Source organism: Pelophylax lessonae (genome assembly GCF_965119305.1).
Source record: "Pelophylax lessonae genome assembly, chromosome: 4".
Classification (NCBI taxonomy): Eukaryota; Metazoa; Chordata; class Amphibia; order Anura; family Ranidae; genus Pelophylax; species Pelophylax lessonae.
In genome coordinates, this window is record NC_138771.1 from 455,771,512 (window position 1) to 455,789,533 (window position 18,022).

General features: G+C 43.0%; 1 protein-coding gene across 2 annotated transcripts in view; it reads left to right on the plus strand.

Moving 5' to 3' along the window:
• Positions 1–18,022, plus strand: part of CCDC69 (coiled-coil domain containing 69) — a 131,718-nt gene that overhangs the window by 36,821 nt on the left and 76,875 nt on the right. For both annotated transcript variants that reach the window (XM_082252922.1, XM_082252921.1), the window contains exon 2: positions 16,407–16,464. In XM_082252922.1, coding sequence (XP_082109048.1) covers positions 16,407–16,464 — 58 coding nt within the window. The remainder of the gene's footprint in view (positions 1–16,406; positions 16,465–18,022) is intronic.

Below are 18,022 nucleotides of genomic sequence, written 5' to 3' on the forward strand. Positions count from 1 at the left end.
GTTTTAGGTTTTGTAATGAAAGTAGGATCCAAGGAATGCATCCAAACCCTAAAACTTCCCAAGTGGTCGGTGCTTCATATAAAGAGCCTAATCAGTATTATGTTAACAGGGATTAAAGTGGTTATAAAGGCAAAAATGTTTTTTTACCTGTAGCAGGTTTTCCAGGCCTATGGCCTGATGTGGGTCTGCCATTGTTACCGGTTACCTCTCCAGCCCATGTGAGCTGCGACCCTGGGTGTGAGAATTGAGACATGGATAACTCCGGCATCTTGGTTTTGTGTTTTTTATTGTAGAAAGGGGATGGGAGAAGGTAATGAGTGGGATACTCCTTTAGGCTTAACTAATTACACTTGGGACTTAATCCTTGAAAAATGCCCGTTGGCGCTTCCTTGACGCCAGCCAACGCTCACTAACACAGAGAACACACTGCAGCTTGTAAGAAGTGCTGGATCCTCGACAATAAGTCCAGAAGACCCAAGACTGTAAATTGTAGAATTACTGACACTGCTGTACTGCAAAGTCACTGAACACTCCCCTCCTGCCTTGCACTGGCTTGAGGTAGTACGTTGTAGGATTCTATAAAGCTGCAACTGTTACTGACACACTCTGTACAATTCAGGGCCCAACTGCAGGTGCCCCCTTTAACCTTGAATTCTTCGGGGTTCACTGATTATTTCCCCCCTCTTCAGGGTCCTCAACCTAGGTACCCACTTTCAGCTAGCTGGCACTGGATCCCAGAACCTCTTCCGGAGTGGTCCCCTCTGACTCTAGGCAGACCCCCAGGGGTAATCCTCAGTACTCACCACCTGTGTAGGCTTTCCTAGAACTGGACCCAGGGGCAATCCTCAGTACTCACCACCTGTGTAGGCTTTCCTGGAACTGGACCCAGGGACAATCCTCAGTACTCACGACCTGTTTAGGCTTTCCTGGGACTGGACCCCTCTCGCTCTCTGCAGGTTCTCGGCACACCGGATCCCCTCAGCTCCACACTCTCTGGCTTCTCAGGCAGCACCCCAAGATATTCGCTTCCTCAGACAGGAGGAGAGACAGCCGTACTCTCCCTCCTGGGACTCTGCTCCCGCCAAAGACACCCTGTCACGCACTTCCCCCAAACTTATACCCACTCCCAGAATCCTTTGCAGCATAATCTGCCTTCTGGGGTTGTTACAAGCTTGAATGTGTCCCCTGATTGGGCTTCCCACACTGCCCTATGAGAAGCCTCTCACCGGAGCCAGTGGGGATACTTCTCCCCTCAGCAGGCACATCTGTAAGCCCTGACACCCTAACTAAATAAATCACAGCCCTGCTGTTAGGCAGACAAGGCCCACTATACATTTACCTAGCACCTACCTGTAGGGTGCTACATACCTTAATGCATTCTCGGCGTTAAAGTAATTGTAAAGTCTCGTTTTATTTCTCTATTAAAATAACAAACCTGTTATATTTACCTCCTCTGTGCAGTTGGTTTTGCAAAGAGCAGCCCAGATTCTCCTCTTCTCGGGTCCCTGGTTGCAGCTCCTGGCCCCTCCCTCCTGTTGAGTGCCTCCACAGAAAACAGCTTGCTATGGGGGCACCTGAGCCGAGTTACAGCTCAGTGTATCCATTCAGACACGAAGCTGCCATTCAGCCCCACCCCCTCTCTGAGTTAGCGTCGGCGGCCAATGGTGCCACTGCTGTGTCTCAGCCAATCAGGAGAGAGAGTCCTGGACGGCTGAGGCTTTCGTGGACATCGCTGGAGATGGGGCTCAGGTAAGTATTAGGGGGGCTGCTGCACATAGAAGGCTTTTTAACTTAATGCATGGAATGCATTCAGATAAAAAAACCTTCTGACTTTACAACTCGTTTAAAAGGAGGGTGGGATCAACTTTTGAAAGGGTATTTTTTTTTTTTTTTTTTACCTTTTTAAAAACACTTGACTGATCTCATTCCAGCTCTGTGCCTGTCTGCAGAAGTTTTGTCTCCTTTCTCTTCTCACAGGAGATCCAGCAACAGTGTGAGCCATTGGCACATGCTGCTGTCAGTTAAATCCAGTGAGGAGGGAGTGGGGGGCAGGGCCAAGCCACGCTGTGTGTGTCAATAGACACACACAGCCTGACTTAGCATCAAGCCTGCATGAGTGCCCCCATAGCAAGCAGCTTGCTATGGGAGCACTTGGAAAAGAAGAGGAGCCCAGAGTGCCAGCGGGGGACCCCAGAATAGAAGGTTTAGGGGCCACTCTGTGCAATACCATTGCACAAAGTAGGCAAGTATAACATGTTTATTTTGAGAAGAAAAAAAAAAAAAAAAAAGTTTTCAATCACTAAAGTGATGTGCCTAAGCTGGAAGGGATAAATGAGGAGCATTTCACCTGTTTTGAAATTGGTTTGAGATGATTGATTTCATACAGAATTCACTGACAGATGGATTTGACCTACAGTTCACTTTTTCTGATGTACAATTAACCTTTTAAGGTGCATAAACCTGCTTCAAGCTACGTGTGTGTTCTCATTGACGTGTAGAAGAAAAGTAATTTTGATAAAGGCCCTAAGGGTTTTATCTCAACAATGGGATGATAAGTTAAAGTGGTGGTAAAAAAAAAAAAATCTGGTCCCCTGCAAGTTTGTCATAATGTGCTAATCTGCATCGCATACTAACGCATTATTAAAGACTTACCTTAAAACGGATCCCTCCAGTAGCACGCTGTCACAGCTGCCAGGACTTCTATCTTCACCTGGTCTTCCTCCAGAGTTTGAAGGCTCTGGCCATTTTGAATCGCCGAGCCATAATGGCGTCACTCGCGCACATGCACGTGGGAGGGACGGTACACTCAAGTATGCCGTTGATTCAGAGCACAGTGCACATGCGCCAGTGATATCACCAGCTGCAAAACATGTGAATATATCCTAAACGGTGCATGTTTACGTTCTGTCCTGGGACCAATCCTGTTTAATTTATTCATAAATGATCTAGAGGAGGGGATATAGAGTACAATCTCAGTATTTGCAGATGATACTAAACTAGGCATGCCAATATCTTCTATGCAGGATGTGGAAACCTTACAAGCGGACCTGAACAAAATAACGGGGTGGGCAACTACATGGCAGATGAGGTTTAATGTTGAAAAATGTAAAGTAATGCACTTGGGGGCCAGAAACCAGAAAGCAAGCTACTCACTAGGGGGGGAACCTCTGGGTGAGTCTAGGATGGAAAAAGACTTGGGGGTACTGGTAGACAACAGACTTGGCAGTGTAATGCAATGCCAAGCCGCTGCAAGCAAAGCCAACAGAATACTGGGATGTATAAAAAAGGGGATTCACTCCAGAAATAAAGAGATTATTCTCCCGCTCTACAAGACTCTGGTCCGGCCACATCTGGAGTATGTTGTCCAGTTCTGGGCACCGGTCCTCAGGAAGGATGTGCTGGAACTGGAAAGAGTCCAGAGAAGGGCAACAAAAATAATTAGGGGAATGGAGGACATCAGCTATGAGGAAAGACTACAAGCCCTGAACCTATTCTCTCTGGAGAAGAGACGATTGAGGGGGGATATGATATCAATGTTCAAATACTGTACTGGCGACCCTAGCATAAGGAACAAACTATTCAGAGAAAGGAGATGCAATAAGACACGTGGCCACTCACTAAAACTAGAGGAAAAGCGGTTTAACCTTAAAATGCGTAAGGGGTTCTTCACTGTAAGAGCGGTAAGGATGTGGAATTCTCTTCCACAAGCAGTCGTATCAGCAGGGAGCATTGATAGTTTCAAAAAACTGTTAGATGGGCACCTTAGAGACCACAACATACAGGGGTATACAATGTACGGTTAAAAGCAAACACACACACATCATAGGTTGAACTGGATGGACTGGTGTCTTTTTTCAACCTCACTAACTATGTAACTATGTAACTATATCCATTTTACCTACAGGTACGTTTTATTATAAGCTTACCTGTAGGTAAAAGTGACAAAGCAGAGATATTTTTTTTTTTTTATATTTTGTATTAAGTTTAACTGCTTTTCATACACAAACGGTCCAAAAGTTGCCCACACAGGGGTGGGGCCTACTGGCCCAATAGAGCAAAAAAGGATAGGATAGAAAATACAAACAAAGAAAAATAAATAAAAAGGGGAGCATTAATCTTGTAGTGCATGGCTCAAGCAACCCCCAACAACCCCCAACAATAGTTAAAGTTAAAGTGTTACTAAACCCACAACAGTAAAATCAGTCTGTATATTTAGTAAAGCATGCTTGTTACACTCACTGTGGAACCTAAGGGGTTAATCTCTGCATTTTGTAAAAAGGGTGTTTGATCCTGTCTTCCCTGATCCTCCCCTTCCACTGTCCCCAATCCATCTCCATATAGAACACAGGGTAGGGGGAAACTGCACATGTTCAGTTTGGTGTGTATTGCTAGAAAGTTTTTTTTTTTTTTTTTTTTCTTGGGAAAGTGCATGTGATCACCGCATGTGATCACCACAGGGCCAGTCAGCACTGTCCAGACAGAGGGGTCCTGCAGCCTTTTAGGACAATCAGATGAGAATGAAAACTCTACAAGCTTTAACCATGCACTGATGGATGTCAAAAGACTATTATATACTGCTGATGAGAAAAAGTACTTTAGCAGATTATATTTACTAAAACTATTGCATTTCCATGTTTGGTGTGCTGTGGGAGACCAGATATAGTGAATGCAGGGCCTTGGGTTTAGCAACACTTTAACAAGCAGGTAGAGTTATCCACTGTCTCAGCAGTGGAGGCATTATCTAACCAGCAAGACCATACTCTCTGAAACTTGCAGGGATATTGCATGTCGCTTGATCTAAAGACAGGTTGGAATTTACTAAATGCATTCCAGAATTGCACCGTGGGGGGAGTTTCAACCAGACCCAAAAAACAATATCTAGGCTCAACGGGGATTACGATCTGTGTTTTAGTGGCAACAATGTTTAACACACCTTGCCAATATATGACTATATAAGTCCAAAAAATACAAAATAAATCACCGGACTGGTGTGTGCAGCACCAACAAGCTGGAGAAATAAAGGGACTTATATTGTGCTGCCTATAAGAGGTAATATAGACCCGGTGCAGGATTTTGAATTGGATTAACATGTCCCTAGCAGACACTAAAGGAGAGAAGGGGGAAAAATCTCCGACCAATCTTCGTCATTCAACCCTGGGATATCAGACCTCCATTTCTGTTTTTAGGGAAGACGGCTCAGGGATAGCCTCCACAAGAGGATATAGATACAGCTCTGAAGTGGGTTTCCCTAGGTCAAGAAGGATAGCCTCCAGCTCGGAATAAGAGAGAGATATGTGATTACCTGGGAACTGACAACTGAAGACCTGTAGATAGCAGTAGTAATAAATCTGGTAAGCATGGAGGGGTTAGATTAGGAGGGGATTTCAAACCTCAACCCAGGAAAAACTGGAGGGCTTCCAAAGATTGTAGAATTGCTGGCTCCAAGATAGTAGAGGAGTTAGGTCAGGTTGCAACCACCAATAAGCTGTAACTAGCTGGGGAAACAAAATAAATGCTTGAGGCCTGGTTCACATATGTGTGGCTGTAGGCTAGAGTCTGAATTTTTGCCTGAATTCACACCTGAACTGGACCCAAACACGTACAGGACCCTTTTGGAATGCAGAACAACGGCCGCCCGGACATGTGTGAACCAGCTAAATTGAGAGTCGGTCACACTTGCATGTCATGCAAATTGGATGCCGAGAAACCTGTATCCAATTCGCACATATGTGAACCCGGCCTAAAACAATCAGCATAGCCAATTCTCTCTGATTAAGTGGTCTGGAAAAAATAGTGAATTTATTCCTACTCTTTCAAGCAAATCAGGAAGGGGACGTGGATGTTCTTGTCCATCTAGGGACAAATGACCTGGCTTGCAATGAAGTGTCAGAGGTGAAAAAATCTTTTATCACACTTGGTAATGACGTACAGGATTTTGCATCCACCATTTCATTTTCTGAAGTTCTGCCTGTGCATAATGTTCAGAATGATAGGCAGAGGCGCATAAAGGAGTTCAACATATGGCTTAGTAAATGGTGTCAAGAGCAAGGATTTGGCTTTGTTTCTCATGATAGCTCTACTTGGAATAGAAAGGAACTCTACAAAAAAGATGGTTTGCATCTTTCTCTCAAAGGAACAAATGTACTTAGTGAACAACTCCAAGAATTTGCGAAAGAGTATTTAAACTAGGAAGGGGGGGCAAAAGAGTGGAAATACAAGAGTCCAATTGCCCCCCGAAACAATGCCAGAACAGGTCAGAAGCACAGAGGTTAAGAAATGACAAGCTCAGAGTCCTGTCTACAAATGCTCGCAGTTTAGGTAAAAAAATCAATGAACTTGGGTCAATAATGGCATCTGAGAAAGTAGATTTAGTGGCTGTTACGGAGACATGGTTTAATGAAAGAAATGACTGGGACATAACCATACCAGGGTACTCTTTATACAGAAGAGACAGAGAAGGCAAGAAAGGAGGAGGAGTGGCCCTGTATGTGAAAGATAGCATTAAATCTAACCTAATACAAGTTGGTGAGGCCAACATAGTCAGTTTGGGTTACATTGCAGTTTGCTAATCATGCAGTAACTCGTGTAGGTGTGATATATAGACCACCTGGTCAAGTTAAAGAACTAGATGATCTACTAGTTGAAGAAATAGCTAAAATGACAATGAAAGGAGAAGTTATCATTATGGGAGATTTCAATCTTCCAGATATAAACTGGAAAACCAAAATCGCAAGTTCTACCAGGAGTACAGATATTCTAAATTCCCTACTGGGGTTGTCTCTGCAACAAGTGGTTGAGGAGCCAACCTGGAGGGAGGCCATTTTGGATTTAGTATTCACAAATGGGGATTCGGTATATGATGTCATTGTAGGTGAAACCTTGGGATCTAGTGATCACCAGTCAGTGTGGTTTAATATAAGAACTGTGAAAGAGTCACACCACACAAAAACAAAAGTTTTAGATTTTAGAAAAACAGACTTTTCAAAAATGAAATTAGTCATAAATGAGTCCTTATCAGACTGGAACGGATTACATGGAGTCCAGGAGAAATGGGACTACTTAAAAGGTGCATTATTGAAGGCAACAGAAAATTGCATTAGACTTGTCAGTAAAAGCAAAAAAAGGAAGAGACCACTGTGGTACTCAGCAGAAGTGGCCCAAATCATTAAAAATAAAAAGCTAGCATTTTGTAATTATAAAAAAACCCAGAGCAATGAAGATAAGGAAAGCTACAAGATTAGGCAGAAAGAGGCCAAGCAAGTTATAAGAACTTCTAAAGCGCAGGCAGAAGAAAAACTAGCTCAGTCTATGAAAAAGGGGGATAAGACATTTCTTCAGATATATAAATGAAAAAAGGAAACTAAAACAAGGAATAACTAAATTAAAAACAAAGGATGGAAGGTATGTAGAAGAGAATAAAGGGCTAGCCGACTGCCTTAATGAATACTTCTGTTCAGTTTTTACAGAAGAAAAAGAAGGACCTCCACTTGAAAGGATGACTAATGAATCATTTGATGCATGTGTCTTTACAGAGAAAGACATTCTAAGATTGCTGTCTAAAGTGAAGACAAATAAGTCACAGGGTCCTGATGAGATACACCCAAAATTATTAAAAGAGCTTAGTGGTGAGCTGGCAAAACCATTAACAGATTTATTTAAACAATCATTAGTAACAGGAGTCGTCCCGGAAGATTGGAAATTGGCAAATGTCGTGCCCATTCACAAGAAAGGTAGTAGGGAGGAATCGAGCAACTATAGACCAGTGAGTCTGACATCAATAGTAGGCAAATTAATGGAAACCCCATTAAAGGATAGGATTGTGGAACATCTTAAATCCCATGGATTGCAAGATGAAAAACAACATGGGTATACCTCAGGGAGATCATGTCAAACATATCTTATAGATTTTTTTGACTGGGTGACTAAAATAATAGACGGTGGAGGTGCAGTAGACATTGCATATCTAGATTTTAGTAAGGCTTTTGACACTGTCCCACATAGAAGACTTATCAATAAACTGCAGTCATTGAGCATGGACTCCCATATTGTTGAGTGGATTAGGCAGTGGCTGAGTGACAGACAACAGAGGGTTGTAGTCAATGGAGAACATTCAGAACAAGGTCATGTTACCAGTGTGGTACCTCAGGGATCTGTACTGGGACCAATTTTGTTTAATATCTTCATAAGTGATATTGCAAAAGGCCTCGATGGTAAGGTTTGTCTTTTTGCTGATGACACAAAGATATGTAACAGGGTTGATGTTCCTGGAGGGAAACGCCAAATGGAAAAGGATTTAGGAAAACTAGAAGAATGGTCAGAACTCTGGTAACTGAAATTTAATGTGGATAAGTGCAAGATAATGCACCTGGGGCGTAAAAACCCAAGGGCAGAATATAGAATATTTGACACAGTCCTGATCTCAGTATCTGAGGAAAGGGATTTAGGAGTAATTATTTCAGAAGACTTAAAGGTGGGAAGACAATGTAATAGAGCAGCACGAAATGCCAGCAGAATGCTTGGATGTATAGGGAGAGGTATAAGCAGTAGAAAGAGAGAAGTGCTTATGCCGCTGTACAGAACACTGGTGAGACCTCGCTTGGAGTATTGTCGCAGTACTGGAGGCCATATCTCCAGAAGGATATAGATACTCTAGAGAGAGTTCAGAGAAGAGCTACTAAACTAGTACATGGATTGCAGGAAAAAACTTACCAGGAAAGGTTAAAGGACCTTAACATGTATAGCTTGGAAGAAAGAAGAGACAGAGGGGATATGATAGAAACTTTTAAATACATAAAGGGAATCAACTCGGTAAAGGAGGAGAGCATATTTTAAAAGAAGAAAAACTACCACAAGAGGACAGTTTTAAATTAGAGGGGCAAAGGTTTAAAAGTAATATGAGGAAGTATTACTTTACTGAGAGAGTAGTGGATGCATGGAATAACCTTCCTGCAGAAGTGGTAGCTGCAAATACAGTGAAGGAGTTTAACCGCTTGCCGCCCGCCCGCCGTCATATGACGGCGGAGCGGAGCGACCATTATCCTGGGCCGCCGTCATATGACGGCGGCACTTTAAGCAGGGCAGGCGCGCGATCGCGTGCGCGCCGCCCTGCACTGCCGGTGTCGGGGTGTCCCCGGGACACCCCCCGTCACCGGCAGGGGGGAAACAGCCAATGGGCGTGGCTGTTTCCCACGTGATCGGCTGTGTTCCAATGACACAGCCGATCACAATGAAGGCGCCCACCAGATGACCGCGCATGCGCGATCGGGAGCGCGCAGCGCGGTCATGTCGGTGGCACTGTGTTCCGTAGGAACACAGCTGTCACCGGCGGTAGTAAACAGTCACTGACAGTGACTGTTTACTATGTGATCGGCTGTGAATCCATTCACAGCCGATCACAAAATGTAAACAAAGAGCAGTAACTCAGTGTTACTAGCTCTTCTCTCCTCATACAGTTTCCAGTATGAGGGGAGAAGAGCTAGAAACAGTGAGTTACTGCTCTGTACACATGTCACAAAGTAAAAATCACACAAATAAATGTCCCCACACAGTCCTCAGCCCCCCCCAATGTCACCTGTCACCCAACAGTCACCTCATCAGTGCCCAGAAATTGACACCCATAACGTTCACATGTGAGCGCAGCGATCGCAGGCAGAATCACCGCGATTCTGCCCGCGATCCGGAAATCATTGCAAATCGCGGGATGCCTGTGCGTTGCCCCTGATTTGCAATAGCACCCCAAACGCTGTGCGATGTTGCCGCCATTTCCGCCTGCCGAATCGCGGTAACATCGCGCAAACATCGCATGACGCCCAAAAAAGGTACAAGAGTTTCTTTGGAGCGTCATGCGTTGTTTGCGCGATGTTACCGCGATTCGACAGGCGGAAATCGCAGCAACATCGCACAGCATTTGGGGTGCTATTGCAAATTACAGGCAACGCACAGGCGCCCCGCAATTTGCAATGATTTCTGGATCACGGGCAGAATCGCAGTGATTCTGCCCGTGATCGCTACGCTCACATGTGAACATAGCCTAAAGTTCACCGGTCACCAGAGACTGCCATCAGTACCGCCGTGCACCATCGCCCGTCACCTGTCACCCATCAGTGACCATCGCCCGTCACCTGTCACCCCATCAATCACCGTCACCTGTCACCCCATCAATCACCGTCACCTGTCACCCCATCAGTGATCGTCACTTGTCACCCCATCAATCATCGTCACATGTCACCCCGTCAGTGACTGTCATCTGTCACCCCATCAATCATCGTCATCTGTCACCCCATCAATCATCATCACCTGTCATCCCATCAATCATCGTCACCTGTCATCCCATCAATCATCGTCACCTGTCACCTCATCAATCATCGTCACCTGTCACCTCATCAATCATCATCACCTGTCACCTCATCAATCATCGTCACCTGTCAGCCCATCAGTCATCGTCACCGGTCACCCCATCAGTCATCGTCACCTGTCACCCCGTCAGTCATTGTCACCTGTTTGCCATATACATGCAATCACTTACTGACCGCCTAACGACTATATGCGCCGGCCATTAAAAGCTAAATACTGGGGTTATGGCAGCAGATAGCCCCCATAACCCCGGTATTTTTTGAAACGACGGGCGGTCGGCTTTCAGATAAGGGTGGTCCCAGTGGCGGATTCGCCGCGGAATTACCCTTACGGTGCAGGGGAAGAGGTGCCCCCCCCCCCTCCTGCCGCGTCCCAGACGTTTTCCCAGCTTACCGGACCCGCCGGCAGCGGGGAAAACTATCCGGTCCCGGATCCTCAGAGACAGGAAGTCGAGTGAGGGCAAGATGGCCCTCACTCAACTCTATGGTCTTGGAGGATCGGAGCTACGTCAAAAGACGTTGCCTAGCAACCGGTTTAAAGGGCCGCTTTTTTTTTTTGCTTTTTTTTTTTTCCTCTTTCAACAATTTTTTTTTTTTTTTTTTCTTTTTTAGTGTAGTTGTGAGGTGTGAGGTCTTTTTGACCCCAGATCTCACAATAAAGAGGACCTGTCATGCCTATTTCTATTACAAGGGATGTTTACATTCCTTGTAATAGGAATAAAAATGATCAAAACATTTTTTTTTTTAAACTGTGTAAAAATAAAAAAATAATAAATAAAATAAATAGGAAAAAAAAAAAAAAAATAAAGCGCCCTGTCCCCGCTAGCTCGCGCGCAGAAGCAAACGCATACGCAAGTCCCGCCCACATATGTAAACGGTGTTCAAACCATACATGTGAGGTATCGCCGCGATTGTTAGAGCGAGTGCAATAATTTGAGCCCTAGACCTCCTCTGTAACTCTAAGCTAGTAACCTGCAGAAATTTTTAAAATGTTGCCTATGGGGATTTTTAAGTACCAATGTTTGGCGCCATTCTGTGAGCATGCGCAATTTTGAAGCATGACATGTTGGGTATCTAATTACTCGGCGTAACATTATCTTTCACATTATGGAAAAAAATTGGGCTAAATTTACTGTTTTCTTATTTTTTAGTTCAAAAAAGTGAATTTTTTTAAAAAAAATCGCATTTGGAAGACTGCTGCGCAAATATGGTGTGATAAAAAATATAACTCCATTTTATTCTCTAGGGTCTCTGCTAAAAAAAAATATATAATGTTTGGGGGTTCAAAGTAGTTTTCTAGCAAAAAAAATGATTTTAGCTTGTAAACAACAAGTGTCAAAAATAGGCCCAGTCTTAAAGTGGATAAATGGACAACTTTGTGTAAAGCGCTACTTGGATGTGAGGCCTATGTATGTGGCCAGGCTGTGAAAAAGTGTTACACATGTGGTATCGCCATACTCAGGAGGAATAGCAGAATGTATTTTGGGGTGCAAGTTTTGCTATGTACATGCGATGTGTTAGAAATATTGCATAAATGGACAGCTTTGTGTGAAAAAAATGTGTTTTCATTTTCTTTCCACATTTTCCAAAAACTTGTGGAAAAAAATGACATATTCAAAAGACTCATTATGCCTCAAAAATTATATGTTGGGCTGTTTGCTTTCCAAAATGGGGTCATTTTATGGGGGTTTCCATTGTCCTGGTGCTCCAGGGCCTTCAAAAGTGCGATAGGTTGTCAGGAAATGATATGTGTAATTTGTGCTCCTAGAATTCCAGACGCTGCTACTCGGATGTTAGGCCTCTGTATGTGGCCAGGCTGTGAAAAAGTCTCACACATGTGGTATCGCCATACTCAGGCGGAGTAGTAGAATGTGTTTTGGGGTGTAGTTGCAAGTATACATGTGCTGTGTGAGAGAAATAACCTGTTAATACGGCAATTTGTAAAAAAAAAAAAATAAAAAAAAATAAATCTTCATTTTGCAAAGCATTGTGGGAAAAAATTACAACTTCAAAAAACTCATCATGCCCCTTATTAAATACCTTGGAATGTCTACTTTCCAAAAAGGGGTCATTTGGGGGGTATTTGTACTTTCCTGACCTTATAGTGTCTCAAGAAATGAGATAGGCCTTCAGTACATCAGGTGTGATCAAGTGTGATCAATTTTCAATGAATAGCACCATAACTTGTGGACTCTATAACTTTCACAAAGACCAAATAATATACACTTATTTGGGTTTTTTTTACCAAAGATAAGTAGCAGTATAAATTTTGGCCAAAATTTGTGAAGAAAAATGACTAATTTGCAAAATTTTATGACAGAAACAAAGACACAATATTTTCAGTCTTTTTTTATTTATAGCACAAAAAATAAAAACCCAGTATTGATCAAATACCATCAAAAGAAAGCTCTATTTGTGTGAAAAAAAAGGACACAATTTTTGTATGGGTACAGTGTTGCATGACTGAGTAATTCTCAGACAAAGTGTGAGAGCGCTGAAAGCTGAAAATCGGTCTGGGCAGGAAGGGGGTGAAAGTGCACTGTAGGCAAGTGGTTAAGCATGCATGGGATAGGCATAAGGTTATCCTTCATATAAGATAGGGCCAGGGACTATTCATAGGATTCAGATATATTGGGCAGACTAGATGGGCCAAATGGTTCTTATCTGCCGACACATTCTATGTTTCTATGTTTCCTGGGGGTGTGGGAACCCCAAAGGAGGGAAAGGAACCTTTTTTCTTGGAGTTTAGTAACTAAGGTTTTAGGGAGCCATTGTGTAGAATTACCCAAGTGGTAGGTAAATTTGGGTAGGACCTTTTTAATTTTAAGGAGATGCAACTAAGAAAGGAAAGAGGGGGGTTGCTCCATGCCTTCAGATGAAGCTTGACCTTAGATAACACAGGGTGAATATTTTGTACAATTGGAGACCTGACGGAGAAACAATAATACCCAGATAAGTAAAATTATCCACCCATTACAGAGGCGGAAGCCCACGCCCCAGCATAGACTGGAAAGAATTGCGTCTTATGCCAGTTAACCCTCAGACCAGCAAATTGAGAGAAGGTATTCCTAGATTGAAGGGCTGCTTGTAAGGAGGTTCCAGCATTGAGGAACAACAGTAAGTAAGCAGTATAGAGAGCTACCCTCTCCTTCAGCCACCCCACCCATAGGACACAGATCTCAGGAAAGACCCCAAGTGCTAACGCAATAGGTTCCATAGCAAGGGCAAAGAGGGCTGGAGAGAGGGCAGCCCTGTCTTAGTAAGGGGATAGAGAGAAGGCCACCCAACCATATACTAGCCAGAAAGTTAATAAAGCGAAGCAGGAGTCCTGTCCTCCACAACACCTCCCATAGCTATAACCACTCTACAGTATCCAATGCTTTTTCTGTCGAGACTTGCTATAGTCCTGGAACCTTGTCGGGGAGCATGTCTGTTTGAGAATAATCAAGGGATATTAAAATCTATAGATCTGTCAGGCATAAAGCCAGTTTGATCAGTCTCTGAGAGAGGTTAAGACCCTGCTCAATCGACAAAGCCGAGTTTACTACCACTTTAAAAATGCCATGCCATCAACAAGCTTTCTTATGTGCTCTTTATATATACGAAAATTATGTTACTGCTCTAGGGAGGAGGAAGTGGTATCTGCTACACCAACAATGGCAGTCTCTATATTATTGCAGTCACTCTGATAACGTGTAGTGTTCTTTGCTAATAAAAATGATAGTCAGTCTTTGACAAGACACAGGCACGGTAGTTTACACTGAGATTTTGTAGTGTTTGTCTAAACTGTGAGTAATCCACGTACACCTTTGGGCGAAGTCTTTGTGTTTAATGCTTCATTCCAGCCAATTTTTTTTTTTTTTTGATTTGGATTTGGATTTGGATTTGGATAGGGATGGGGATGGGCATATGTCAAGGCATTGAGATAACACAGGAAGTATGTAGAGGACGCAGTGCTGAATTTCTGACAAGAACAACAGGTTCTTTGGCATTTATCAAGCAAATATAACAAGATGCCCCTGATATTATATTTAAAGCTGATTGTATAAAACACAAATTAAAGCTCTGTAATATTTAATACATCATTAAATGTATTGTTTAATGCAAACAGTGTAAGTAACTACTTTTGATCTTGTATAAGCCTCTTACAGTCCCTGTAAAGCAGGGCTGCTGTGTAAGAGGAAGAAGTAGCACAAGGAGCCAATCAGTTCAGTGCTGACCAGAAGGGCTCTGATAGGAGGAGAAAACAAAATGACAGAGATCTGCTCATCACTGTGCTGCTTCTCTTTACAATGTCCAGTCACAAGCTTGGAGCAGGTCCAGGGATGGCCTTGGCTCAGACGAAGTGGAATAAAATATGCTGGCCATCAGGCTGAAGGCTTCTAGATGCAGGGTAAATGAATGCAGGGGAATTCTCTGGGTTGAAGATGAAGATTGCAAAAAAAAAAGCTGTATTTGTTTTAATCTGTTAATGGGCTATTCACTGTTATCATATGTTTGGCTGGTATTGTGTTTTTTAAAAGACCAAAAGGGAGCAAATAAGAGTTGATTGTCAGGGTTTACGTACACTTTTTATAGGAACGTATTTCTGCTTGTGACCCTTTCTGGGAGAGTATTGTTTCACTTCTTTCCCTATGACACATGTGTATGTAATTATTTATATAGCGCCAACAGTTTGCGCAGCGCTTTACAATCTTAGGGCAGACAGTACAGTTACAATACAATGCAATTCAATACAGGAGGAATCAGTGGGCCCTGCTCGTTGGAGCTTACAATCTAAGAGGCAGGGTCAATTGATACAAAAGGTAATTGTGGGGGGTGAGCTGATGAAGAGGATAAAAACAGTTTTTCCGTGGGGGCAGGATAGGCTAAAAGTGGATCGAGTTGGAGATAATCAGATAGATTGGGGTGGGGAATTCCAAAGGATGGGAGAGGCTCAGGAGAAATCTCGGAGGAGAGTAATGGAGGGGGTGGCGAGGGAGCTAGAGAGCCGGAGGAACAGAGAGGACAATTTGGTTGGTATTTTGAGACTAGGTTAGTGATGTAGCTGGGGGCTGAGTTGTGGATAGATTTTTAAGTTATTGTTAGTATTTTGAATTTAATTTGTTTGGTGAGTGGGAGCCAATGGAGGGGTTGGCAGAGAAAGATAGCAGACACTGAGCGGTTTGTAAGGTGGATGAGTCTGGCAGCAGCATTCATGATGGACTGAAAGGGGGGATAGCCTATTTGAAGGTAAGCTAATGAGAAGAGAGATAACCAGGGAGTGATTTAGGAGCTTTGCGGTTTGTGGATAAGGGGGTATAGTTGTCAATGACCCAGGAAAACACAAACGACAATAAAAGTGTTGTCAGCAGCTCTAGCCCCTCCCTACTGCTTTATGTTCTGATTTCCAATCCTTTTTTGTCCTGTTAACAAGTGAGGACACTGACCATACTGTAATAAAAGCCTATACAAAAAATGAATGTAAATGTTTTGGCTGAACTTGGCCTTTTCTAAGACACAAAGGCTACTGGTTTGTAAATGCTATATGCCTGGCTGTCATAGTAACCCTCTGGCTTTAATACTTTACAGACCTTGAGCAGGAATGCAAAGATGAATTTCTGACTCTCCCTATATGCATACTTGATCTGTCATTGAGTTGAAGCCTGGGTCAGCATAATAGCCATCAAAATAGTATTTTTAGGAGGTCATCAATGGCAGAACCAATATCTTTCTCAGGAAAGGTTTAATTTAAAATCTAGGTCCCTGGACAAGTAAACCAATGCCACTATAGAGGTATTCATAGACCTGTGATGAGTTCCCTTTACTCAACAATGGGAACCATTGAAAAAGGAAATAAAGACCTAAAACTTTATTTAGTTAATTTAGACTAATAAGCCAGTGCTATTGGTGTCTGCACCATTTCTTCTTCATCTCTCTCTGTAGACCTACACTGGTAGAAACTGATGCTAGAGGATAGTCAATACACTCCTGCACCTCTGAACACCCTTGTGTTATCTGAAGCTTTATCAAATAATACCATGTCAAAAACAAGTTCTCTTTTTTTTCTTTCAGAGTCGTCAGAAAACAAAGGAGAACCAGCAGACATCTCAAGAGCTGAACCACATAGCTGGTAAGACGGCTGTCTTTGATGTTCAATCTTACAAGCTATGGCAAGGCCAGAGACAAATGTGTGCCAGTTTGGTATGCACTATTAGTCTTCTCCATTTGTGGCTGTCATTTTCTATTTAGTACCATCTGGAGAATAGAGGAGGCAGATTGAGCACCATTGCAGCAGGTGGAAAAGGAAAGATTCTCTTCAAAGGCAAATGGTTATTTTGGTAGTATTTATTTTTTATTTTTAGCGCACATATTACAGTTGTAGGAAAAAAATGCCAAATTAGTCTTGCTTTGAACATGCATACAGCACCCAGTGTACATGAACCCTATTCGATTATAGGACACAGGCGGCTCCTGCTTCCTAGTATCCTTGGGTGCTGATACATTTAATTTAGATTCCCCCTTATCCCCTGTTAAAACTCAAGAGTTTTGGATTCCCCATCATTTTCTAAACCATGATCACCAGGATTAAAAAAGAGGTTGACTGATGTGATTACTGTTACCAATGATGCAGTGACTATTATGATTACTACCACCATTGATCCGGAGATTCTGATTGCGGATTTTAACCACTTTACCACCGGAGGATTTTGCTGTCTTACGTCCAGGCCACTTTTTGCGATTCGGCACTATGCGACTTTAACTGACAATTGCGCGGTCGTGCGACGCCGTACCCAAACGAAATTTAAGCCCTTTTTTTCCCACAAACAGAGCTTTCTTTTGGTGGTATTTGATTACCTGTACTATTTTTACTTTTTGCGCTATAAACAAAAAAAAGCATAAATTTTGAAAAAATAACAATATTTTTCAAATTTTTTATATGAAATTCCCCCCAAAAAAATGTAAAAATCAACATTTTTTTAAAAATTTTTGGCTAATTTGTTTTCTGCTACCTATGTTTGGTAAAAAAAAAATCACAATAAGTGTATTTTGATTGGTTTGCACAAAAATTATTGTGTTTACTAACTAAGGGAAAGATTTCTGTCATTTTTGGTGTTTTTTTTTTTTTTTTAACGAGTAATGGCGGCGATCTTCAATTTTTTTTTTTTTTTTTTTTGCGGGACTGCGGCGGACAGATCGGACCCTTGACTGACATTTTTGACACTTTTGGGTTTACCAGTGACATTACTGCAGTAATCAGTGCTATATATATGCACTGTTACTGTAAAAATGACACTGGCAGGGAAGGGGTTAATTTTATTGGAGAGGGAGGGGTTAATGTATGCCTGGTGCTTACTAACGTGTGTGGGGGGAGGTGACTGAGTGACACAGGGACAGATCGCAGGTTCAGCTATGCTGAACCCTGCAATCTGACCCTGCCTGTCACTTAGGAGATCCGCGCCGCTTGTGTTTACACAAGCAGGCAGATCTCCACACTAGATTCCCCGACGATCTGGGAATCGCGGCTGGATCTGGGATCGCCGCTGCTCCTCCCCTGGCCCGACTCCCGCTGTGACTGAATACAGCGGGAGCGAGCCTCCGGCAGCGCCGAGAAAGGGGAGTGTCTGGCGACGTAGGTCTACGTCGCCAGGCGATAACGAACCACTTTGCCTCAGTAGAGCTCTAGTGAG